Source organism: Rutidosis leptorrhynchoides, chromosome 4 (genome assembly GCF_046630445.1).
Source record: "Rutidosis leptorrhynchoides isolate AG116_Rl617_1_P2 chromosome 4, CSIRO_AGI_Rlap_v1, whole genome shotgun sequence".
In the NCBI taxonomy this organism is placed as follows: Eukaryota; Viridiplantae; Streptophyta; class Magnoliopsida; order Asterales; family Asteraceae; genus Rutidosis; species Rutidosis leptorrhynchoides.
This window is the reverse complement of record NC_092336.1, coordinates 46400446-46428208: the sequence shown is the minus strand read 5'-3', so window position 1 is coordinate 46428208 and position 27763 is coordinate 46400446. Positions and strand designations below refer to the sequence as shown.

The 27763-nt window shown below is 31.6% G+C and overlaps 1 protein-coding gene across 2 annotated transcripts in view; it reads right to left on the bottom strand.

Moving 5' to 3' along the window:
- LOC139839472 (calcium-dependent protein kinase 29-like) overlaps positions 1-17671 on the bottom strand; it is a 138867-nt gene extending 121196 nt beyond the window's left edge. The window contains exons 1-8 of one of the 2 annotated variants that reach the window (XM_071829537.1): positions 16959-17671; positions 12389-12532; positions 12161-12313; positions 11681-11796; positions 11427-11597; positions 11220-11347; positions 11026-11125; positions 10824-10884 (exon numbers count right to left, since the gene is read on the bottom strand). In XM_071829537.1, coding sequence (XP_071685638.1) covers positions 10824-10884; positions 11026-11125; positions 11220-11347; positions 11427-11597; positions 11681-11796; positions 12161-12313; positions 12389-12532; positions 16959-17643 — 1558 coding nt within the window. In that variant the 5' untranslated portion in view covers positions 17644-17671. Of the gene's footprint in view, positions 1-10823; positions 10885-11025; positions 11126-11219; positions 11348-11426; positions 11598-11680; positions 11797-12160; positions 12533-16958 lie in introns of both variants that reach the window. The other variant, XM_071829536.1, reaches the window with a different exon arrangement.
- Positions 17672-27763: the final 10092 nt, after the last annotated feature.

Here is a 27763-nt window from a genome sequence, read left to right as displayed (position 1 = left end):
AAAATTATTTAAGTGGTTAAATTAATGGACGTTGACAATTTTCTGCTTCGTAGTAATAGTTGAATTTGTTAGTGGCTGAGTTGTGAACTTCCGATTTAAAGGGTTCTGGCTCCCTGCTGCATCTTTTGGCTATTCGAAACGTGGGCAAAAGCAGAAAAGTCTATTAATTGGACAACTTATATAAGTTTTTCTATTTTTATAACTAATAGGATAATTAGTGAACGCACCACATTGTAGCTAAAAATTTGTCCATCGCAATAAAATGGAAAATTTTGAAAACAAGGCCTTGGAAACTCTTTTTGAACTCCAAAATCAATTAAATCAATACTCTGAAACGGGTGTTGATGACAATTCGGTCAGTCAATCTTGGATCACGAACTACGAAACAATAACTGGTTGTGAAATCTGTGGAGATTATCACTCAACATGGGAATGTTACTATTACGCTCCTATGGAAAATTACGCACCCACAGAACCTGAATGGAACGATTATGAAGAACACAATTCAAATTGGGATAATTCCCAAGAAGATATCCAAACTCAACAACCAGAGAACGAGGAAAATTACGTGTCTGAAAATTCTTTAGATTATATGAGAATCAAACTCGAAGAACTTGATGCTCAAAAGGAACAAATGAGAGAGTTTGTAAATAGGCAAGCTGAAACTCTATCAGATTACACACCTGTTGATCTGAGGAGTATTGTGCAAGAAAATCTCATATCATCGAATTTTGATGAATTCGAGAGCTCCGAAATCACCAACTATCCCGATGATACTTTTTATTCAGTCTTACCAATTTCTCAACATATCGACACATTAGCCTCTACCGACGAAATCATCAATCCATCAATGGATGATGAAGATGAAATAAGGGTAACAAATTGGTACTCTTGGGAAAACGATAACGTTGAAAATTTTACCCCCGAGGCCAAACCGAACTTCACCATTCCACAACCTTCCAACCCAATATTCTCAATAGACGAGTCATCCACCGGAAATGAACTACAAGCTGTAATAGATAATGACACCTCAAATTTCACCCAATTGGGTAATAGAGGTGAAAACTTTGATCACGAGAATAAAAGGAAGGAAATATTAGGAATTGTCCACCCTATAGAAATATGTATGTCGGTGTATATCGATCCATTTGACCAAGAACCAGAAAAGAGATATATCCATTTATTAAAAGCTACACTTAAAAAAGAATTAAGTAGTGACAATCGGGCGAGTCTAAACTTTAAACCCATTGATATAATATATACCACCCGAGATGTAAATAACTGGCTCACTATTCTAATTCGTGGAACTTATTCTACCGACTTCACATGTCGTCAGCTAAGTGTGGGGAAGTATAACCCCATTTAACGTTAAATTAGGGGTTCGGGTTAGTGCATAACTCGTTAAATAAACATGAATAATAAATTAGGGTAAAAGACGCATTTTCAAATATTAGCAAACAGTTCAGAAAAGCAACCATTTTTGAAGAAAAACATGTGTGAAATAACAAAAGAAGGAATGAACGATGAGGCGCGCCATCTATCATTCGACGAGCTTTGTAAGTACAAACTGGGAATTTTTAATCACTTTTCTACACTAATCACCCTCATGAATTTATAATTAGAGTCTGATTTCATGCAAATGAGGGCATTGCATGATCTTAAGTGTGGGGAAGGGTTATAAATTCTCTCGGGTTTATTACTTGGTTTATTTGCCAAATTTTGTGAAAATTTGAAAAATTTTCAACTAAATGAAGTCAAAATCATGTTTATACATATTTATGAACAGTGAAAACTAGGTGTTAATAACGAAATTATCGTTACCTCGGAAAGGACATAAATTGAGAAACACCCTAAAACGATTGAATTCATTTAAAATAGAATAGAAGAGAATAAAAAGGCAAAGAAAGAAACTAAGTGTGGGGAGAATATACCAAGTTATTCAATTAAAAACTGTCTATCACATGTTTCTGTAAAGTTATTGCAGGTGCTTTTGTTTTGGACTAAATTAACTATTTTACCCGGTAAATTGTAATAAAGATGAAAGAAAGATGGATCTACACGATGAATCAATTCCATCATTAAAAGGAAGTAAAGTCTTCCGAAAAAGACACGCGCTTCTTGATTTAGGTCAGGAAGTTGTCGTCCAGACCAGCTGTAGGTTGACGAAAAATCTAGAAAAGTCATCTCTAAAATCAGCAGGAAATCCACGAACCTCAGCATCAAACAGGGTCGCCAAGTGGTCGGACTTATCCTAACCATGAGAGGATCTGTCTCGTAAAATGGGGAGGGCGCCGTGCAAATTAGCTTGATAAGACTAATGAATCAGACCCCCAGAAAGGATAATCTCCTCAAAGATTAAAAATCAGCTTTTAAGCCTGATATTACTCAATCCTTGAGATTGACTTTAAAGATTGAGAATTACAACTCATGGAATTCGATGATATCTAAACTCGAGCTTGAACGAGAAAATATTTTGATCAAAAATAAAACCGATTTGTTTTCTGAAAACCCATTTTCAATGCGTTCATTGAACGTAAAATCCTAGGAATTCACCTGGAATTCATTAGGTCACCTGAACCAAATCGGGTGTCAACCGTAAGAACGGTGGTTGCATATTGGTCGAAGACAGGACCTTTTGCCAAGACCAAAAAACTATAGGGTGATCTTTACTATTGCTCCTACAAAGGATAGTATTGCATCCGACACGTTAAAGACCATAATCAAAAGCATGTCACGGGACATTGCCTTAACAGTTGCTTGTTCATCGCTTTCCTTTACAACCGGACGGTAGTTTACCGAAAGGTAATATACGGGACAAGTAAACTGGACGTGTTGCTTTCCTAATACAAGGTTAGCAAGTGGGTGACACAAAACCATAAGTTTTGAGCTAAAATTTTCAAATCTGAAACCCACCAACCCACAAAAATATTTTGCAAACACCGGTGAAGGGTTATTCCGGAAAACCTGTCTAGGGTAAAATCTAGCATGAATTTTCAAAAGATCAAATGTTTTTATAAAGATCCAATTTCCTAACGGATCTAAATTTTCATAGTCATGTGGGACTGTAAACCACAAATGCTACTATCATTGTTTATACCGCCGTATCAAAATCACTGATGTACAAAGTGTGAAGAATAAAAAAAGTAATTCATGTATGTTTTTATTTCAAGTTATGTATTGCTTGAGGACAAGCAACGTTCAAGTGTGGGGATATTTGATAGTGCTCCAAATGAACATATATTTAGTAGAAATATCCTCCCAATATGTAAATTATTTAGTTGTAATTGTCCTATTTTAAGTTGTAATCGTTTATATTAAATAAGTGCGGAGACAAAAGGCGAAAATGACGATTTGAAGACGCAAATGACCAAAAAGCTCAAATGTACAAGATACAATCCAAGTGGTTCAAATTATTGATGAAGAACGTCTAAAAAAGATAAGAGTACAAGTTACAAAACACAAAGTACAAGATATTAAATTGTACGCAAGGACGTTCGAAAATCCGGAACCAGGACATGAGTCAACTATCAACGCCCGACGCAACGGACTTAAAATTACAAGTCTACTATGCACAAGAATATAATATAATATATAAATAATTATATTAATTATTTATATTTTATATTTATATATATAAAACGTCGGCAAAGAAGATCCAAAGGGGTGTGAGCTGTATTCCATATCCCCGCGACTCGCGGAGTTCTCAGGCACAAAGTGCCGCGACTCGCGGAGCACAGAAATTTCAGAATCCCTATAAAAGGTCGCGAATTCTGCCGAGTATAAGAACATAATAATAATAATACTCCATAAGATAATAAATAAATAAATATATATATATAGTATAGATTAGTGTTATATTAGATTAGTTCGGGTTATGTAAAGGTTATTTTACGGGTTTTCGAAGTCGAAATTCTGTCCGTGTAACACTACGCGATAAATACTCAATGTAAGTTATGTTCTCCTTTTTAAATTAATGTCTCGTAACTAAGTTATTATTATGCTTATTTGAGCCGAAGTAATCATGATGTTGGGCTAATTACTAAAATTGGGTAATTGGGCTTTGTACCATAATTGGGGTTTGGACAAAAGAACGACACTTGTGGAAATTAGATTATGGGCTATTAATGGGCTTAATATTTGTTTAACTAAATGATAGTTTGTTAATGTTAATATAAAGATTTACAATTGGGCGTCCCTATAAATTACCATATACACTCGATCGGACACGATGGGCGGGGTATTTATATGTACGAATAATCGTTCATTTAACCGGACACGGGAATGAATTAATAGCCACTAGAATAATTAAAACAGGGGTGAAATTACATTCAAGGACACTTGGCATAATTGATAACAAAGTATTAAAACCTTGGGTTACACGCAGTCGATAACCTGGTGTAATTATTAAACAAAGTATTAAAATCTTGTTACAGTTTAAGTCCCCAATTAGTTGGAATATTTGACTTCGGGTATAAGGATAATTTGACGAGGACACTCGCACTTTAAATTTATGACCGATGGACTGTTATGGACAAAAACCAGACGGACATATTAAATAATCCAGGACAAAGGACAATTAACCCATGGGCATAAAACTAAAATCAACACGTCAAACATCATGGTTACGGAAGTTTAAATAAGCATAATATATTTTATTTCATTTTTCCTCGTACTTTTATTTATTGTCATTTTAATTATTGTTATTTATTTTATATTGTTATTTAAATATCGTCATTTACTATACGCTTCGCTTAAAATATAAATCGACAAACCGGTCATTAAACGGTAAACCCCCTTTTATATATTATTATATATAATTACATATATTTTGTACAAATATAGTTGTTTAAAAATATAGTGTGCAATAAGCCCGCTCCCTGTGGAACGAACCGGACTTACTAAAAACTATACTACTCTACGATTAGGTACACTGCCTATAGTGTTGTAGCAAGGTTTAGGTATATCCATTTTGTAAATAAATAATTAAAACTTGTGTAATTTGTAACATATTTCATAGTAAAATATAGTACTATCACGTACCCCCACGCTACGACATCAAAAATATACCAAATCCTTCTATTACTGAATGAAATCGATTTTGTCTTTAAATATATTCAACACAATGAAATATTAGTTGTTAATTGATCTCTGCAGATGATCATCATTAACAAGTCCAAGTCTAGCATTCCATAGACTTTATGTCCAAAGCATTAGAATAATTGACGCATCATTCATATTCTCCATAGCTTTTTTCACAAGAAATGTCATACCATATCTCTTGTATCATGACAAAATGGACTTCACATACATAAACACCGTCTTAAATATCCAATTTAAAAGGGTCTCAAATATTATGTATATCTTTTATACATTCAGTTTTAGTTCCTCTATAAGCATAATGCATATGCCATTTATCGAGAAAGTTTCTTTAATTATACTAGTTCCTATTGAACTAGCTCATTAGGTGTCTCATCTTGAACACCTTCTCGTCTATCCTAGACGAACTTTCACGTTCATTTGTAATGTATGAAAATACATTTTAAAGAATGAAACGTTTCTCGATTCTATTATCGAACCTTAAGCGATAAGCACTACTTTGTTTAGCACATCTGATAAATATGCAATCAATAGTCATTGATCCTATCTTTTGTGCCTTAGGTAGGGAACAAATACCTTTGCTAGGCACCCCCACACTTTGAGGTCCTCATAGAATGGTTTTCTTTTCCACCATAACTCATATGGGGTTTCATCCCTATTCGTTTGGGGTATCTTATTTAAAAGATAGTTTGCCGATAGAATGACATCCCCCACATTGACTGGCTTACACCAGAACTTACCAACATGGCATTCACCATATCTTCCAAGATTCTATTCTTTCGTTCAATAGTCTCATTCGAGTGGGGTGAGTAAGGTGCAGTGAATTCATTTCTAATGCCATTTTGCGCACAAAAATCAGCAAAAGGTGCAACATATTCACCACTTCTTTCACTGCGAACAACCTTGATTTTCCGTTCAAGTTGATTTTCAACTTCATTTTATAAGCAATAAACTTCTCAATTGCTTCATCTTTACTTTTCAACAAGTAAACCTAACAATACTTCGTGTTATCATCAATAGACCTAATGAAGTACTTGTTAACATTCCTCGTTGGAATGGATTTCAAGTCACACACATCAGTTTGGATTATATCAAAGGTTTGGTTATTCTTTCAACCAATTTGAAGGATAATCTCGTTTATTTTCCTTCAACAAACGATCAATATAAAATGTGGTATAAAGTTCAGTGTCACCTAACCACAAATTGAATTAAGTTAACAATGACCACATCTTCCATGCCTAATTTATGTTATTGTTAACAACCATTGCACTTACTTAGTACATATAACTCCATTCTTGGTCAACATGACCCTATTAGAATCAAACTCTGTTCTGACACCAAATATGGTTAACAACCATCTGGACACCAGATTCCTCTTAATCTTAAGAACATATAACACATGATCAATGTGAGTTCCTTTCCAGAGTTCATTTTCAGGGATTACAATCCCTTCGCCAATGATATCATCAAAGGCAGAGTTATCCATGAAGAGCTTTTCTCCATTATACATACATGACTGATAACTCTAGTATAAATCTACAATTCCTTGGTGTTAGAAGCGACCAAGTTAACTTTAGAGATCATCTAAAATTTGAACTCAACTCAACTGTTTTAACAAAACAGAATGTTTTAGTGGCTCAACTGTTGTTAACAAAACAACAAGTATCATGTAAACCGAATTAATTTGAGTTTACAACTCAAAATAAAACTTCCAGTTTATCATGAACAAACATGTTTCAACTCAAACTGGTAACCAAACATGTTTTAACTTAAAACCATTTCAACTCAAACAGGTATACCGAACAGGATTCAACCCTACGGTTAAACCAAGCAGGTTTAATCGCAACCAGGTAAACCAAACATGTTAAAACCAAATGGTTTCTACTAAACGATTAAACTAAACCGTTTCAACTCAAACGTTAAACTAAACAGGTTTAAAACCAGTCCAAAAGCAGTCCGAAGACGGTTAGGATACATTCCGAAAAACCTGATTTAAGTCATGTTTAGAAAACAGTCCAATACTGTTCAAATACACGTTATATAACGAATCTACAATGTCATTCAAGACATAGTCGAAGCACAAGGAATCCGAATGATTCCAAGCATGAACCGCGCTCACATTTTGAGTATCATGTTCCCCTTCCGCAACTTGGGAAGCGGTTCAGTCAAGAACCTCGCAAGGTTCAGTCGGAAACCTCGCAAGGTTCAATCGAGAACCTCGCAAGGTTCAGTCGAGAACTTCGCAAGGTTCAGGATGGTCAGATAAAAGAACATCTTTTACTCTCAACGTATAAATTCACACTTGTGAAATTCCTACGTCTTTCTCAGCATGAGAAAGAACCACATTCAGTAACGGTGGTACTCGAAAATAATAGCAAATAATCTTAATAATCAACAAATTATTATGAAGATTATCAAAAGTACACCATTCAGTTAACGTAACTAATTAGACAAAATATAATCACACTTGTCAACACAATATTATATTATAGAATAATATTTGTTTCACCATAATTTGCTACTCTATATAATTCAAATAGACAAATTAGATATATTTCATGAGCATATTCATATGCATAGCCACAAATATTTACACATATATACTGAGTAGTTATGTACATGTGCTACAAATATATCATAACAACAGTCCATGATTCAAATTCAAGGTCCATACTCAAATAATTACGATGCAACACCAATTATATATTTGGTTTTAGACATGTGCATGGTATACAATCTATATATAATAGAACCACTACATTATATCTATTATATAGCATAACTACTCCAACAGTACATTATAATATATACTAACCACTCCATTATTATAATTATATCTAATATCTATATATAGCATAACTACTCCAATGATGGAGTACATTATTTATACTCCGTATATATTATAATTGTCATATAACATGTCAAAATCCAAATGGAATCAAGATTTAATATACATCCATACCTATCAGCCATATATTTACTACTAGTTTCATATGAACATGTTGGACCAATTAATAGAATACATGTTAGCAACCATGAAAATCAATTCTGATTATAAATTTAATTTATCAAGCAGAGACCAGTAGTACAAGATTCTGCTATTAAAATCATACTAATATTTTATGTTTAAAAGGCCCACTATCATGATCACAATTGACATACATCATAATATAATGAAAGCTTTCGAACATTATTTTTTTTTTTTTTTCAAATAATAATATTAGTTTCACCACTATATGTTCTAAGGCAATCAAACACGTTGGATTCTCAACTTTTTCACTTTTATTAAAACAAAAGTTAATACTTTAATAAGTGGATAAGTAGTAAGTTAAAGAACAAATTGCAGAATCAAATTAACGTGTTATAATAATTCATCATATTCAAAGCAAACGTATTATAAAATCAAGCATATAATATGTATTCGGTTTGATATATAGCACAACCTGGGTTTATAAAAGATTCAAGATTGAAAGTGGCTACAACCTGGCAAAGCAACAACCCATATGGGTTTTATTCTTGATTACTTTTGGCTACTAACAACCAATAACCCCTTTTATTTATATATATATATTAGTGACTTTTTCGAATATTAAAATTAAAATTAAAATTAAAATTAATATTAAAACTAAAGCAAAAGAGGCACACCCTTATTCTTGTAATTGTGTCGTCCACAAACAAAAACTTAGATATTTATAATATTTTAAATATCTATATCTATATAATATATAAAGGGAGTTTATATCTATATAATATACATGCATAACAAGCAATCCGGTTTACATATTACTATATCAATACACAACAACCAATTTATGTATATACTCATATAAACAATAAAGTAGCCGATCAATAACAGTAGCTATACTTTAAAATATGCAGTTTTATTAAAACAATCAGACTAAGTCAATCAATCAGCAAATAGGACTGTTTACGAATTCAGCATATCAAAATTCAGTTTCGTATGTGAGAACACAGAGTCTGTTTAAGTTTGTAGGTAAATATGTATACGAAACTGAAATAGCCAAGCATATAATCAACCAAAAGAGTAAGTTAAAACGATCTAACCGAATTGACGGGTTGAACCGGGCTTGTGTTTGACACAATTCCCTTAAACAGATTCGACGTCTGTTCCAGGGTACACCGGTCCGAAGCAGCGTACTGCCGGACTTGAACACTTGCCTGAAAGGTAACCGGAACGGAGAGACCGTTGATGTTGAAACCGAGAGAGTAAACTAGAGATTGTGAGTGTGTTTTTCTTGCTAAGCAATTTTTGGTGTGTCTTACCAAAGAGCAAGATGGTGTCTATTTATACACCAAATAAGCAACTCCACTTTGACTAAAGCTAGTGTGTTAGGTTAACCTAACGCACATCAATAATGCTCATAGTACGTGTAAATGACACCATACATATTTCATAAAAGAAAACACAGCTGGTGGGTCAAGGGTTAGGTGCAAAACTGACCCAAAACCCTCATCTTTCCCTCAATTTCCAGCAGCAAACACCTCACTTTGAACCACGATATCTCATTCACCACTATGTAACTTTGGACACTTAATATATCGTTGCAAAGCCCTTGTCAAGAGCTACGTAACGATATAAAATATCGCTCATAAATATGTCATATACATATAGATATTTAAGTCCAAAGTTTGGGAAAATTTACTCAAAAGTTGATAATTTTCCAACAATTTAAATCACACACATCGGTGTTGAATATTTAAAACAATCACCCTTATGAATATCGAATCTGTTTAAGTTTGTTAGTAATATTTGCATATACGAAGGTGAAACATACAGATTACACAAACATAATATTCATATAATGATCATGTAATCATAAACTGAAAAATAAATCGATCTAACCGATTGAAAGTTGAACCGGGCTTGTGTTTGACACAATTCCCTTAAACAGATTCTTTGTCTGTTCCCAGGGTACACCGATCCTAAGCAGCATACTGCCGGACTTGAACACTTGCCTGAAAAATAACCGAAACGGGAGGCCTTGTTGTGATTGATAGGAAAACCAGATTGTGTGTTGTGGTTTCCATTTATGGTGTGTCTTTCTTCATACCCATAGGACTTATTTATAGTAGAAGCTCAATCATTTAGTTTCCAACTACTTCCAACTTGGAAATATCTTAAAAGCCTTATGGAATTTGCACTAAGTGCACAACTTTGAGACTCGATATCTCATTCACCTTTAGTTCATTTTGGACACATCTTAGTTCGTTGTAAAGCCCTCACCAGAGGCTACAAAACTCACTAAATCATCATTAATATTGACTACTCTTATCATATATTAATTAGTGTCCAAAGTTGATGAAAACACACTTTTTTACCTATTTTTCCAACAGGAACTACAAACAAAACACAGTTAGTTTTAACGTTAACAATATAAGTGAAATAGTTAATAAGTTTCCTTAGAGATTCTTTTGTAGCACTTGGAATGATTAAAGTTAGAACTTTTAGACATCAAACTTATTTGCTCCTGTAAAAAAGTATATGCTCTTTATAAAAACAAGATCAAAACTACAAAAATCAACCATCAAATTTAAGCAAAGATCATGCCCACACATATTTTATACACACAGTTGAGTAAATAATTATTATTCTCTATTTACCCACGGTTTATTTATTCATTATTTGTCACACGATAAATAATTCACCCCTTGGAGTTGATAAAAATAACACTAGAAACCAAGTTCTTGTATTTTGACATGTTCACCTGTTTCAACTGTTCCCTTCCTCATCATTGTTACAAACTCTTCATAGTTGATCTTCCCATCCTACATTCAGCCAAGGTACAAATAATCAATATATCAGATAACCCTAAATTGATTTTGATTATATTAGATAATAGATAATAGATAATATCAAAAAGAAAGAGCAATAGACTATCTACGAATTTCGTCATCAGGATGGTTAACCTTATCAGTATCTACATCATCAAGCACTTCATCAATGGTTGCTTCATCTCCCATTCCGTATTGAGTCATAGAATGTTTCAGTTCATCTCTAGTGATAAACCTGTAACACGACTCATGTCAACCAAATTATTGTATAATTGTATAAATACTCTATATTACGGAGTACCATATAAGATTTGTGTAAGCAAACCCACCCGCTATTATCTTTGTCAAAAAATTGGAAGGCTCTGTACAAATTTTCTTCCCTATCAAGTTTGTGTCGATGCATTGTTGCAGTGATGAACTCGATGTAGTCAATTGTTCCATTTTTGTCAACATCAGCCTGGTAACCATAATAATTATTGAGGTGGATAGTTGACCTAAAAAGTTAAAAGTATGCATGTAGTTAAGAGCTAGCTTACGGCGTCCATGAGCTGTTGTATTTCTGGCTCTGCAAGCCTTGATCCAAGTTTTGATAGTCCTGTTTTTAGTTCTTCGTATGTTATCGAACCACTTTTATCCGTGTCCATGTTGTTGAACATTTGTTTCAAGCCCTTTATCTCTTCTGTTGATTCTAAGTTTTCTGCAATAACCTGAAGAAACTGATATGTTGATGCAAAGGTCCTTTTTATCTTGATAATAAAGAGTAACTTAAGTTTAATTCCAGAAAAAATACCTTCAATGCGAGCTTTTTTAACTTGTTCATTGCTCTGAACTGCTTCATTCGAATCAAAACCGCACTATCCATAGGCAGTTCTGATGCTTCACCGTCTTCTTTAAGCCATGGGTGTTCTGAGATGTGGATTTTATTCGTCGATCAATACTAACTATAGCTCTTTTTTATTTGGTTCTGGAGGTGGTAAATTGGGAGGGCAAGTTGGGTAATTTGTTGAAACAGGTCACGAAATGGGCGGGTAGTTTGCGAAATTTGTTGAAACGGGTCAGGTTGAACAGACATGTTGGTCTGTTCAACCTGACCCATTTTTTTGACAATTATATCTATTTGACCCATTTTTTTTTTTTTGTCATCTTTAGCATTGGTCATGTTGAGTTATTAACCTTGTCTATTTGACCCATTTGAAATAAAAATATACCAGATCAACCTCTATTTAGTTCCTTAAAATCTAAAGTAACATAAATTATGGTGTATACAAACCGAGAGCCTTGTCTGCAGTGATACGGTCCTTAGGATTTCTCATCAACATCTTAGAGATCAAATCTTTAGCACCAAGGGATATCGATGGCCATGGAGGGCTTTGAAGGTCAAGTTTACCATCTAATATTTCTTCAAATATGGCCTTTTCGGTCTCTAAGAAATATCGACACACGTTTAGTTTAAGACGAAAACAATGTTGGATACATTTAGTTATAGAGAATGAATTACCTCCCCAAAAAGGAGGGACACCACTAAGAAGAATGTACAAAATGATACCAGCACTCCACACATCTATCTCCTTCCCATAACGACGTCGTAACACCTCTGGTGCCACATAGTATGCACTTCCTACTATTTCTTTGTAAATTTTGCCTATAAAGAGAAAAATAAAAAGTGAAACATAATCCAATTATTGAATTTAAAAACCTAATGATTATTATAATTAAGCATCTATGCTGAAAATGATACTGAAGTTACTTTTACTCCTCTATACTTGTCAAGATCATACTGATAGTGTCACTTTATCGACATATTGTTGGTGTGCTACATCAATATCAATTAAATAATAGAATTACTCTGAAGAAAATGTGAAATTATGAATATATACAAATAAAATATTCACTTTTGAACTTGATCATACATATCAAAGGAAACAAGAGTTGAAGGACCAAAGTTGTAATTAATCCAATGTTTAGTCTGCAGGAACTGAGTTGTATTTATCAGTGTTGCAAAAGTCGGTCGAGTCGATTGACGCGTCGGCTGACGCGTCGTTTTTTAGGCATGACCGACGCGTCGTTGCTAAAAAGTCGGTCAAAGGTAAAAAGTCAGTCAAAGTCGGTCTAATTCGGAAAAAGTCGGTCAGAGTCGGTCAAAGTCGGTCAAATTTTTTATTTTTTTATAAAATTGTTAATAAAATAATTGTAAATTATTCATGTTTATTGTAAATATAGTTTATATTTAAAGATTTGATCTATATAATATTATATATAAATATATATTTAATAAAACTATTTTAAAAGTCAACGTTAGTCAACGCCCGTTGCGTCGCCGTTGCGTCACCGTAGCGTCTGACGCGTCGTTTTTTAGGCATGGCCGATGCGTCTCCGACTCGCGTCTTTTACAACCTTGGTATTTATTACAACTTTGGATTAATTACAACTTTGGTCCTTCAACTTATGTTTCCTTTGATAATACAACATTATAACCTCTTAGTTGGAAGATTATCTTGATACTGTTAGACTAATGATCCTTTAGTGTGTCACTTCAATTATTTTTATACGGAGTAGCAGACAATAAATAGACAGAAGTATAATATAATGAGAACAAATGTTTTAATTAGCCTCTATGTGGTGGAGTTGCTTCTATTTCTAGATGATTGCATTTTGTAAAGTCAAAAGTTCACACATTTAACATGATTGTACATGATTAACGTGCGATGTGGATAGGGCATATACAAGACTTTTAGGGAGACCAAAGACAAAAACTCTAGACCTGGTTGACGTGTGATTTCGTAGCCGTTGACTGACCCAATGTGCATTGATTGCATGTATTTTCTACATCTACACTTAATATTATTACGAGCATTTTAAAATAAATAGTTTTCATCTACTTAGTATTTGGGTGTGTTTTGTTACGTTATTTTATTTATCTGTTAGAGTTGAAGCTTATAATTGTAGTAAAAAGTTTATAGTTGTTAATAGCTATAACATCATGCTTGAATCAATTAGAGCTTATTTTTATATGTGTTTGATCAATTAGAGAAACATGAATACGTGAATTGACGTAAAATAACAAAGATAATTATTAAGAGGTATTTATATAATTTTTCATATCATAAACTTCTAACTTATTCTTAGAAGTTACTTTAGCTGGTTTTTTAATTTAGAGCTTATTTTTACAATAAGCTATATAAAATTTGTATTACAAACAATTACTCCGTATTAACGTTCAAGCTTAGAGAAAAGAACTAAGTTTAAGTTTCCAAACTCTTACTCCTACAAACTAGTCACTCAAAAACACTTTAATTATGAAGAAGTCAGTTATTTATTTAGATGTTAGTTTGGTTTGTTTCGAATTTGCTTTGATGCGGTTTAGTCATGTCTTGTGGGTTTAGTTTGGTTAGCTTTATTGGTCTTTGTATTGTTCGTTTCACGTTTTTTTTTATGTTAAAAATGTTTCTATTGAAAAATGTTTTCGTTTCACGTTATATGAAAAAACCCACTGGGGGATGATTCTCACACACACTTTTTTGATCCTCACACACCAATTGAGTATTATTAGAAGAGTAAAAGGTTAAAATAGGTGTGTGAGGATCAAAAAAGTTTATGTGAGAATCATCCCCCTTAATTATAACTAGTTGTGGAGCCCTCGCTTCGCGCCGGGGGCTCCATTTTGAATGCGAGTTAAAAAAAAAAAGTCTTTATCTATTTTGTAAAAAAGAATTTTTTTCGACATCTAACATTGAAGGGTTGTTCCTTTTGTGAAAGTTGCTTCTTTTAGCGTTAAAGTTAATTGATCTATTTTTTTAAAAAAAAATGATTTTCGACATCTTTTGGTAGCATTGAAGGGTTGTTCCTTTTAAGAAAGTTGTTTCTTTTATCGTTGGAGACAAAAAAAAATGTAGCGCAGTAGTGGCCTATGTGGGTCCTACTGTTTGAGCGCAGTGTACAAGTCGGTAAAGCGCGGTGGGTGTTATTATTCATTATTTTTGGTGTTAGTGATGGGATAAATAATAAGTTAGAATATAAGTATAAAGTAGGGGTTCGATTTGTATTTTAATAGAAGTTAGGGGGTTAGGTGTGTGAAAAGTGAAAAGTTAAATACTACTATTCATAACAAATAAGACAAATTTTGTCTATTAGTTATGTTGGTAATTATAATGATAAATTAATCAATCATAGTAAATAGTACTCGTAATAGGTTGGATAATGTTATCTTTAATATGGCATTAAGTGAGTATCTTTCGGGCAACATAAATTGCTTACTATAGTTACTAACTAGTCCGGTCCGGCCCGCGCGATGCGGCGGGGGCTTTCGGCCTGCGTATTCATATTTAACGTGGCTTTATGTATTTACAGAAGGGAAAACGGTCCATGTGTTAAGCGCCGTTGTTGGTGTTGTCGTCTTTACTGTTTTTTAAAATCTGTCCGGTTCGAACGTAGTTAGTTTCGTTTTGTTGATAAAATTATTTCAAGTCTGATGGTGCTGGCGAAAAAATATAACTCGCGGCGAGCAGGAAGATACGGGCTGTCGTTGTTTTTACCGTTTTTTAAAAAGTGTCCGTTTCAAACGTACTTTTTATCTTTTTGTTCATAAAATTATTTCGAGTATGATGCTCATGTCGAAAAAATTTAACTCGCGGCGAGCGGAAAGATACGGACTGTCGTTGTGTTTAGCGTTTTTTGAGAAGTGTCCGTTTCGCGTATAGTTAGTCCCGTTGGGTTCGTGAGTTTTTTTCGAGTTGTACGGTGGTCTCGGAAAAATTTAACTCGCACCGAGCTGGAAGATAGGGCCCGCTATAAATTCGGGTGGAAAAGTGTAAACTTGAGGGCCGTTGTGTAAATATAGCCGAAGTTGAGGGACCGATTGTAATGTGAACGCAAACTCAAAACGACACTTCGGTATAACTGAAACTACGTGACCGGCCACCTCTTTTAGTATATAAAGTATTAGTATTAATATTAGTATTAACTAGAAAAAAATTCGACCGCGTGTTGCTGCGGTTGTATTCAACGCGCGGTCGAATTTGAATATACGTTGTTTGGTACCTAATATATCTAGTATGTTAGGTTGTTTGTTCGACGTGTATGTATATGTATGAAATATAGCTCGAAATATTTAGTATTTTTAACGATGTCCATTTCGTGTATAGTTAGTCGCGTTGTGTTTGTAAAATAATTTATAGTTGAACGGTGGTCTCGGAAAAATTTAATTCGCACCGAGCGAGAATATAGGGCTCGTTATTTAGTGTTTTTTTAACGATGTCCGTTTCGCGTATAGTTAGTCCCGTTGGGTCCGTCTGATTTTTTCGAGTTGAGGAAAAATTTAACTCGGACCGAGCGAGAAGATAGTGGCTGTTAAAAATGCGGGTGGAATAATTTTCTTTTATTTGAATAAAGTAATGTATTTACGTTTTTTACCCCTAAAAAGTAGAAATGTGAGGGGGCGTTGTGTAAAGTAACCCGGATTTGAGGGACCTTTTGTAGTGTGAACGCAAACTCAAAACTACAGTCGGGTATAACTGAAACTACAAGGTTGGCCATGCATATTAGTATGTAGGAGTAAGGAGTAATAATAATAATAATAATAATAATTAATATTAATATTAATATTAATAATTACTAAATACGTACGAACAATTCCTTACGTGAACCAAAAGAGTAGTATACCGTATACTTTACCACATTAAAATACGGAGTAATACTTTTGCAACGAATTGTAAGTTAACAATCTATGTTATCAGTCAAGTAAAAAAAACTACTTCATCGTACTAATGATATTAAACATTTAATTTAATAATTGTAAGGTAGTTTATTGATCGGTGTCCTCATATTTTTACAAGATGTCTTAAATTAACTTGACTAATTGCACAGTTCAAGGTGGACAATGGTCAAAAACGATCACGAAATTTCTTGGTTACGCACATATGACTCGAAGAGGAAAAAACTCTTCCGTTTTATCAATTATTTTAAACATTAAGTAACTTAATTTTCTAGATCAATGACAACCAATTTAGTGTATTTAATTAACGCTTTTTCAAAAAAAAAAAAAAAAAAAAAAATTCTTTGGTTTCACTAACCTTCTTCAATGAAAACTGAAAGACCAAAATCAGTAGCCTTTAATGGAGCATTTTCATCTTGACTAACCATCAAGAAATTTTCAGGTTTCAAATCTCTATGCATCACTCCCATAAAATGACAAACATTTACAACATTCACAATTTGTCTCCCAATCTTTGCTGCTTCTTTTTCAGAATAACTTCCTTTTTTAGTTATCCTATCAAAAAGTTCACCACCACTACACAATTCCATCACCAAATGCACACTCATTTCATCTTCATAAGCGCCTTTAAACTCCACTATATTTGGTTGTGCTGTTAAATGTTGCAACATCAATATCTCCCTTCTTACATCCTCCATATCTTTCTTGGTCACAAGCTTTCTCTTCGATATTGATTTGCATGCATACTTCATTCCAGTTGCTTTTTCAGTGCAAAGATATGTGACACCAAATTGTCCTCTGCCTAATTCTTTCCCAATATAGTAAGTATCTTTAACATCAACATACTCCTTTCCTAAGATAGATTCATTTTCATGATCTTTCATGGATTTTTGTGGGTTGAAATTGGTTGATATCGGATAGTACGTTCTTTCTTGAGGGACGAAATGATCATCGGGAAGGTATTGATGATGAGTGGGTGAAGGGGACGAAATCGGAATTTCGTGGCTTCCACGTGGTTTTAGGAAAGACCAACAAATACCCATTTAAGGTTGTTGAGGGTTGAAATGGGTTAGATTTGGTTTTGTTTGTAAAGATTTTGAAGTGGTTTGGGTTAATAAATATTGAAGGTGCTTTGCTTAAGGTGGTTTTTGTTGCTTTCACTTTTTGGTTGTACACGCCTTTGTTGGTTTCTTGATTTAGAGTTGCTTTCGGATGTGATTAGCATTTTTCATAAATTTGGGGACCGTATGGCATACTCCAAAGACTCGTGTGTAAACTTTTGTGTGCTTTACATAACAAACTAGGTAAACGTTTTAAAAGAAAGAAAATACTTTGTAAATGATAATATCCCTTTTATAGCTAAAAACTAATAATAAATGATTATTTTCATATTTATTTTGTGAGAAATAAGCAAAAGTCTACTTGTCGTCTACACAATTATTCATAAAAAAATCTAGGCCACATCACATGATCTTAACTAGTTTTGAAGGTCCGCGCTTTATTGCGGAGACCAAATTCACATGATTTAGTTCAATATCCAAACCATTCAAATGCACATAATTTGAATACTTTTCTTAATCAATAATAGACAAACAGTTTATAAAAGATATTTTGATTTTTTAACGAAAAAAGACTTTCGTTGAAGTACTTAAAATGCGTGTAATAAAGATTAACCGTTAAACAAAAGTAAATAATAATTGTATTTACTATTTATTTATAAACATTAATAACATTCCTTTAAACGCTGTAATAACTACAATAAATAAATTGAACCTGGACTTTTATTATTATAAACACAAAATAAAAATATGTAAAAGCATACAAAAAAATATGAAATTTTTTATCCAAAGTAACTTGCCAACCATTTTTGCTAATCAAAATGGATAGAGATTTACACCATTTAATATTAGTATAAATATAAATATAAATTTATTAGTATTAGTACTACATTAAAACTCCACTATATAGCCATGATGATACAATTTTTGATATTAAAAAAGAAAAGGAAAAAAAAACGCAGATGGCCTACCATTTCCACCAATTAGATGGGTGGCATATTACGCAGTTTAGAATGTAGTATAATAATATAATTTAATATAATAATATAATTTAATATAATTACATAAAGCGGTATCAGACATGTAGAGACTTGTCGCCCGGCATAACTAGTGCCACTCTGATGTAACTAAACTCTAATTTTTAAACTTTGTCTTCAGTATTCCGCATGTAATGTCCGGCCACCGGCTTTTCGACAGTGGCCGAGTTCTCTCATAAATTTCTTTTTCCTTTCATCTCATTTTCTAAGCTTTCTCCTCCTCCCTCCCTCCCTCCCTCCCTCCCCTTTTCACGCGAGTTTGCTATGTTTTCAACCACTCTCAATCCTACTGACCAGTCTTTAATCTATGCTCGGAATAGTATTTTATGACAAGGGATTTATGTGATTTTATGATGGAAACAAGGTATTCTCGTGGGTTTTCATGTACATTAAATGTTGAAGAAGAATGTTGATAGTACTCCAAATGAACATATATTTAGGCACAATATCCTTCCAATATGTAAAGCTTTTAGTTACGATTGTTCTATTTTTATGTAATAATCGTTTAAATAAATAAGTGCGAAAACAAAAGAAGAAAACGATGATTTGAAGACGCAAACGATCAAAAAGCTAAAAAGTACAAAGTACAATCCAAGTGGTTCGAATTATTGATGAGAAACGTCTAAAAATTACAAGAGTACGAGCCGCGGAACGCAAAGTACAAGATATCTACGCGTACGAAAAGACGTTCGAAAATCCGGAACCGGGACATAAACCAAGCACCAAAGCCCGACTCAACGGACCTAAAATTATAAGTCTACTATGCACAAGAATATAATATAATATATATTTAATTATATAAAATTATATATATTATATTTATATTTAATTAACATGTCGACGAGCTAAGTTCCAAAAGTAATGTGAGCTGGATTTCTACACCATGCGATCGCATGGCCTTAAGCCTTGAACTCCATGCGATCGTATGGCCCCTGAAATGCTGGCCACATCTATAAAAGGCGACGAATTCTGCACGAAAAATATCCATCCTTTTTCAATCTCTCTCTCTCTCACGATATATATATATATATATATATATATATATATATATATATATATATATATATATATATATATATATATATATATATATATATATATATATAATTTATAATTTTAATTTTAATTTAAGATTAATAATAATAAGGTTATGTTAGCGTATGTTGTAAGTGTGTAAGTCGAAATTCTGTCCGTGTAAAGCTACGCTATTATTAATCATTGTATGTTATGTTCAACCTTTTTAAATTAATGTCTCGTAACTAAGTTATTATTATGCTTATTTGAGCCAAAGTAATCGGAATGTTAGACTAAATATTAAGACAGGGTTATTAGATTTTGTACCATAATTAAGGTTTGGACAAAAGACCGACAATTGTGGACATTGGACTATTGACTATTAATAGATAGGGGGTATTGTCTAATCGAATAACAACTCATTAGAATCTGTCGAACCTATCTTAAAATTAGTTAATCTAATAATTATTAAAATGATTATGTATGTTCTATTTATTGACGTTTATACGACATCTTTTACGATCATTTATTTAATTATTCGGGTTGGGTAATTGATTATTCATTCTGATCAAGTGGGTAAATTAATATTCATATCTCATTAAAACAGGGGTGGATTACATACAATGATAATTGGTGTAATTGTTAACAAAGTAATAAAACCTTGGATTACACGCAGTCGATAACCTGGTGTAATCATTAAACAAAGTATTAAAACCATGTTACAGTTCTAATCCCTAATTAGTTGGAATATTTGACTTCGGGAATAAGGTTAATTTGACGAGCATTTTATAATTATGACCGATGGACTATTATGGACAAAAACCAGATAGGTATCAAATAAACCAGGACAAAGGACAATTAACCCGGGTAACAATTAATTAAAATCAAAACGTCAAACATCATGATTGCGGAAGTTTAAATAAGCATAATACTTTTATTTCATATTTCATCGTACCTTTATTTACTGTCATTTTAATTACTACAATTTACTTTATCGCAATTTAAATTCTGTCATTTATATTATCGTCATTTATCTTTACGCTTTAATATAAAATCGACAAACTGGTCATTAAACGGTAAAACCCCCCTTTTATAATAATAATAATATTACTTATATATATATATATATATATATATATATATATATATATATATATATATATATATCTTTATACAAATATAGTTTAAAAATATAGCGTTAAACTTGGCTAGCTCCCCGTGGAACGAACCGGACTTACTAAAAACTACACTACTCTACGATTAGGTTTTCATGACCCGTCCTAATCCATCTGGACGAATACATTACATTTAGTTACATCGCGAGGTACTTGACCTCTATATGATATATTTTACAAACATTGCATTCGTTTTTAAAAGACAAACTTTCATTACATCGAAAGTTGACGGCATGCATACCATTTCATAATATATCCAACTATAATTGACTTAGTAATAATCTTGATGAACTCGGCGACTCGAATGCAACGTCTTTTGAAATATGTCATGAATGACTCCAAGTAATACCTCTATATGAGCAAATGCACGGCGGAAGATTTCTTTCATACCTGAGAATAAACATGATTTCAAGTGTCAACCAAAAAGTTGGTGAGTTCATTAGTTTAACATAAATAATCATTTCCATCATTTTAATAGACCACAAGATTTTCATTTTCAGTTCACATAAATATACGTCCCATGCATAGAGACAAAAATATCATTCATATGGATTGAACACCTGGTAACCGACATTAACAAGATGCATATAAGAATATCCCCTATCATTCCGACAAATCCTTCGGATATGATAAAACAACATCGAAGTACTAAAGCATCCGCTCCAACGAATGGGGTTCGTTAGGCCCAATAGATTTATCTTTAGGATTCGCGTCAATTAGGGGTGCACTAATTCTCAAAATTAGTGATGTTCCCTAATTCTTAGATTACCAGGCTAAAAGGGGCATATTCGGCTTCGATCCATTCAACCATATAATGTAGTTTCGATTACTTGTGTCTATTTAGTAAAACATTTAAAAAGCGCATGTATTCTCAGTCTCAAAAATATATATTGCAAAAGCATTTAAAAGGGGAGTAATGAAACTCACGATACAATATTTTGTAGTAAAAATATTTATACGTCGATACTGAACAATGCAGGGTTGGCCTCGGATTCACGAACCTATATCATATGTATATAAATTAAAATGTATAATAGTAATCGAGCAAGTTTATATATTATATTTTAAATTATCTATTATACTTATTTAATTTGTGTATATATTCAAAATATTTAATATCTATATTTTTAGTTATATTAACATATATATATATATATATATATATATATATATATATATATATATATATATATATATATATATATATATGGTTAATATTATATAAAAGATATCATTAGTTTGTTATATATAAGTATTTATATAAATAATGTTATTATGTAGATATATAAGCTATTAGTATAATTGCAATATATGTGTTCAGTATATTTTAGGTACAAAATATTTATTTGTAACAAAATGATAGTTTCGATAATAATGATTTACCAATAATAATAACTTTCTTAATATCGATAATACTAATAATAATAATGATATTGTTATAATTTGATACTTATGTTAATAATAATAATAGTAAAACTAATGATTACAAAAACGATATTAATACTAATATTAGTGAAAATAATAATAACTTGTATTGATTTTATAATAACAATGATTTTACAATTTTTAGAAGGATAATAATATTCCTAATATCAATAACCTTAATCTTGATAATAATAATAATACTTGTTCTAATACTTGTTTTGATATTAATACTAGTTAATATAGTATTACAATAACAATATTAATAACAATATGTAATATTAATGTTAATGGTAGTAATAATTATAATAACTAATGATAATACTAGTAATGATAATAATATTAGTGATAATAATAATTATACCTTTTATCTTTGTATATAATAACAATCATATTCAAAATTAATAGTAATAACAATAATAAGAATAATAATGAAAATAACAATAATAATAATAATAATAATAATAATAATAATAATAATAATAATAATAATAATAATAGTAATAATAAATGATAGATAATAAATAAAATTGTAAAACTACCTCACAAAAAAATTCCATAAAGAGACTGCCCACGCCCGGGCTCGAACCCAAGACCTCTCGTTCAACCAAATTACACACGAACCATTGCAACATTTACATTTTTCTGATTTATACCCCAAGATTAAATATATAACCCGTATTTACTTTCTGATTAATTTCTTCTTCATCATCAATAATCAAACTGACCAGAGATCAATCTCTGCTAACAACGAAATACCTAATTAGTTTTAGGACCTAAAGTTTATACAAAAATGTTATTTGATTGATAAAATTATTTAAAAACAGAATAAATTAAAATTAAAAACTGGAACTGGTCGTTTATGAATACGAATGAACTCAATTTCAAACTCGAATTTTTAAAACGTTTTAGACAATGATTCCTGAATGAAAGAGGTATTAAATCTTTATTAGAAACTTTATGAATAATCAGTTTAACTTAAAACATTGAATTGATTACGAATTTCACCAAGAACAGATGCTTTGACTTTTGATATCGACACTTTGACTCCAAAATTTGAATCCGTTATGAAAAATTAAGACTTAAAGCTTTTCAGATAGTTTGAACACATTATTTCCATCAACTCTGCATTTCTAATTTTTGGAATTCGTTAAGTAATTGAGCTGTTTGAAAAATTACCCAAGAACAGGGTAGTTTTATTGTTTTCTTCCCTTTTCTGATTAAATTCGACACTTTAAGAGTTGTAAAGGATAATTGGGATTGATAATTGATAATGTGAGTTGATTGGTAATACTAATCACTAATTTGTATCAATTGTAAAGCCAAATGGGTCGACGGGAAAAATATTATCAAGGACAGAATATAAAATAAAAAAAATAAAGCCTGCACTAGATAGCTACTGATTTTAACTCTATCTGATATTGATTTTAATTATATCGACCATTTGAACAGGTTAGACAATGATACACAACAGATTTTGTAATTATTTGAATTTAATAAGTATTAATAATAAATGTAATAATAATAATAATAAATAAAATAATTATCTTTTAATATTAATACACATTTCTTATTATGTACATGTATATAACTGCGTATCTATATGTGTATCTGTATATATCTATATCTATTTTTATATCCTGTATTTGTATATCTTATATATTTATATAATTATATTTATGTATCAATCTTAAATACAACAATAATAATAATACAAATACTAGTAATAATAATTATAATACTACTAATAGCTAATGACAATAATATAAGATGATAACAATAATATTAGTATTGATGATGCTAGTAATGATTGTTAATTATAAAGGTAATTTTAATAATTAATATTAATACAAATAATAATTAAGATATAACAAGTTATATGTTTTTATGTACATATCTATATCCGTATATCGAATTTATATTTGTATATTAATTATATAAAGAAACATAATAATATAAACATTAATATTTAATATTAATTTTATTAATAATAATGAAACTAATAATAATAATAATAATAGAATTAACAATGATAATAATATTAATAACAATACTTATACATCTCAAGCTTCATATATTATATATATTTTAATATTAATAATAATATTAATAATACAAATATTAATATTTACATTTATAATTGTGACAACCCGAAAATTTTTGACCAAATTTAAACTTTATCTTTAAATGATTTAACGTTTCCGACACGATAAGCAAAGTCTATGAAGTTGAATCTCAAAATTTTTGAACTACTTTTATATATTTAAATACCCTTCGGTTGTTTTCGACGATTCGTGAACAATTATATGTAAATAGATACATATATACTATAACTTGAAAAGGTAACAATGTATTAATTGTTTGATACCGTACATTAAACTTATTGGTTTAAATATCTATTTGAATATATATGATAAGTTGAAATATTTATTATTAAAATTTATTTATAAATAACTTCCAATGTGTATTTAAAAACTGATTTATGTATATTAAAAAGATATATACATATATATAATTTCAAGTTATTTAGTAAACGATAGTAACATTCGTTTATTGATTCGATTGATATTTAGATAAGTTAACTAAAGCGTTTAAGATGAACTAGTAAAACACTAATTTGCTACAGTATTTTCAAATTGCTACAGTACCCAAAATGCTACAGTGTTTTCGAAAATAACTATTTGCTACAGTGAAATTGACTTTGCTACAGTGAATTGCTACAGTAAAACACTATTTCAAAATGAAAATGTATGTATTATATATATATATATATATATATATATATATATATATACAAAGGGATGAGCGTTAGCAAAGGAAGGAGGAAAGTGGAGGAGCTTTAGCGACGATGATAGCTCGTCCTCTTATTGTTTGTGTCAATACTCAGCCGAAAGCCCCAACTAGAGATGGAATTCCAGAACCTAAACCACACCGTTGAGAGCTCCGTGACTCGTTCAAGGGATTCATTGCATCCCTAGGCACAAGTCATCCTCGTACCGGGCTTGGACCATGTCTCCCGAACAATCTCAGTACATATGGCGCAAGACGATTCGACGCATTTCCTATCCTGAAGGAAGGGTCGAATGGATGTAATCTCCTATTTAGTCAAGCCGAGCTTGAAGTATCAACTAATGGGGGAGGAGTGAGATTATACAACCCGCCCTTTCTTTCAGTCTTGCTCTCCTTCTTACAGAGATAAGTAATGATCCATCCAAGGAATGAGCTTCCCCAGAGCCCAATCCGGAGAGGGATTCAATCCTGCCAGAACCTGTGGCTACCGTGTTTCGAGCTCTAAGCTCAGGTTGCTACATAATAAGTATCATGTAGAGCAATGTCTAGCCCAGAATTTTCCGGAACTATTCCGAATTAAACCACATGCTCCACCGCTTGTGCAGGCCCCCATCAATTCCCTACGTCACCTGGTCTTGGATTAAACCTCTGCTCTCCTAATAAAGTCTATAGGCTTTAGTATATATATATATATATATATATATATATATATATATATATATATTAACAAATAGCGAGACGATGATTTATAGAAGTAAATGACCAAAACACTCAAATGTATAAGTTATACCTCAAGTGGTATAGTTTATGGATGATTTAAGACTATATTTTGACAAGTTTTCTCAGTATACGATAGGACGTTCGAAAAACCGGAACCGGGACATAAGTCGAGTGACGACGTAAAACTTATCGAAACGAAAATTACAAGTCAACTATGCATGTGAATTTAATATAATATATAATTAATTATATAAATTAAATATATTATATATATATTAAATAAATATGTCGATAAGCTAGATTACAAAAACAATGTGACCTGGAAACCCACCCCATGCGATCGCATGGAAAATGGGCTAGGAAGCCATGCGATTGCATGGCAGTCCTGGATAGGCCACACCTATAAAAGCTCGAGATATCTGCCTCTGTTTTGATTTAAATTACTCCGTAAGTAATTATTTATTTATTATTACTACTATTATTATTATTATTATTATTGTTATTATTATTATTATTATTATTATTATTATTATTATTATTATTATTATTATTATTAAGATTAATATTATTATTAATCTTAAATATTATTAGTAGTAATATTATTAATTAGTATTATACATAAAATACTACGACGAGGTCATGAGCGTATCACTTTCAAAATGGTTTTATGAGCGGGATAAAACTAAGAAAATTATGGGTTATAGCTATAGAGGTTATGGGTAATATTCATGGGTATTATTTGCAAGTCAAACCTAGTGTTATCATCTCCGTTACGTCTACGTACTTTTCTACAATATTGAATCTCAATATTGATATGTTGAGATCTACGGTTATTTGGTAATCCGAGTTTCGATCACATTTTGGTGAACGACTTTATATGCTGCTAAGTTGAGTTTCATTTATCCCTTTCTTTAATTGCTTTTGCAATATATATTTTTGGGCTGAGAATACATGCACTTTATTTTAAATGCAATGGATACAAGTACATACTAAATTCTACACTGAGTTTGAACCGAAAATCCCTTAGCTTTGGTAACTGTTAACTGCCAGTTATAAGAACTGGTGAGCGCGAGTAGTAGTATATGGATCCATAGGGCTTGATATCCCCGTCCGAGCTAGAGTACTAGCCTTTTAACGAACGTATGCTATTTGAGAAACGTACACGTTGGTTTGCGTGTATTATTAAGATGATTATACAAAGGGTACAAATTATATATAGGTTAAGTTTAGATACCAGGGTGCTCAATTTTGTAGAATATTTTGACAAACGTTTCTGGATTGAACAATTGAAATCTTGTGATCCACCTTTATATACAGATTATGCGCAACATTAAAACTATGAACTCACCAACCTTTGTGTTGACACTTGTTAACATGTTTATTCTCAGGTTCCCTAGAAGTCTTTCGATGTTTGCTTATATGTTAGACAAGCTATGTGCATGGAGTCATACATGGCATATTTTTCAAGGAAACGTTGCATTCACCAAATCATCACCATGTATCTTATTTTGACTGCATTGTCAACGGAAGTATTATTGTAAATTATTATATTACGGTGATTGTCTATATGTAGAAATTATCAGATGTCGAAAACCCTTGATTTAAATATTCATTTATGGTGTGCCTTTTCAAAAGAATGCAATGTTTACAAAACGTATCATATAGAGGTCAAATACCTCGCAATGAAATCGATGAATGACGTGTTCGTCCAAGTGGATTTAGAGCGATCGTCACAATAATGAAAGTTAGGTTAATAGTATAACTTACATTTTTATCATACACCTAATAATAAATATGTACAGAAATCATATGTTATATTTATAGATTAATAACAACATAATTATTTTGTATCTTATTCTACATATTTAATTCAAATGATTAGATAGTATTATATTAATTCAAACTAACATATATATACTTATATTTTTATTTTCATTTATATATTTA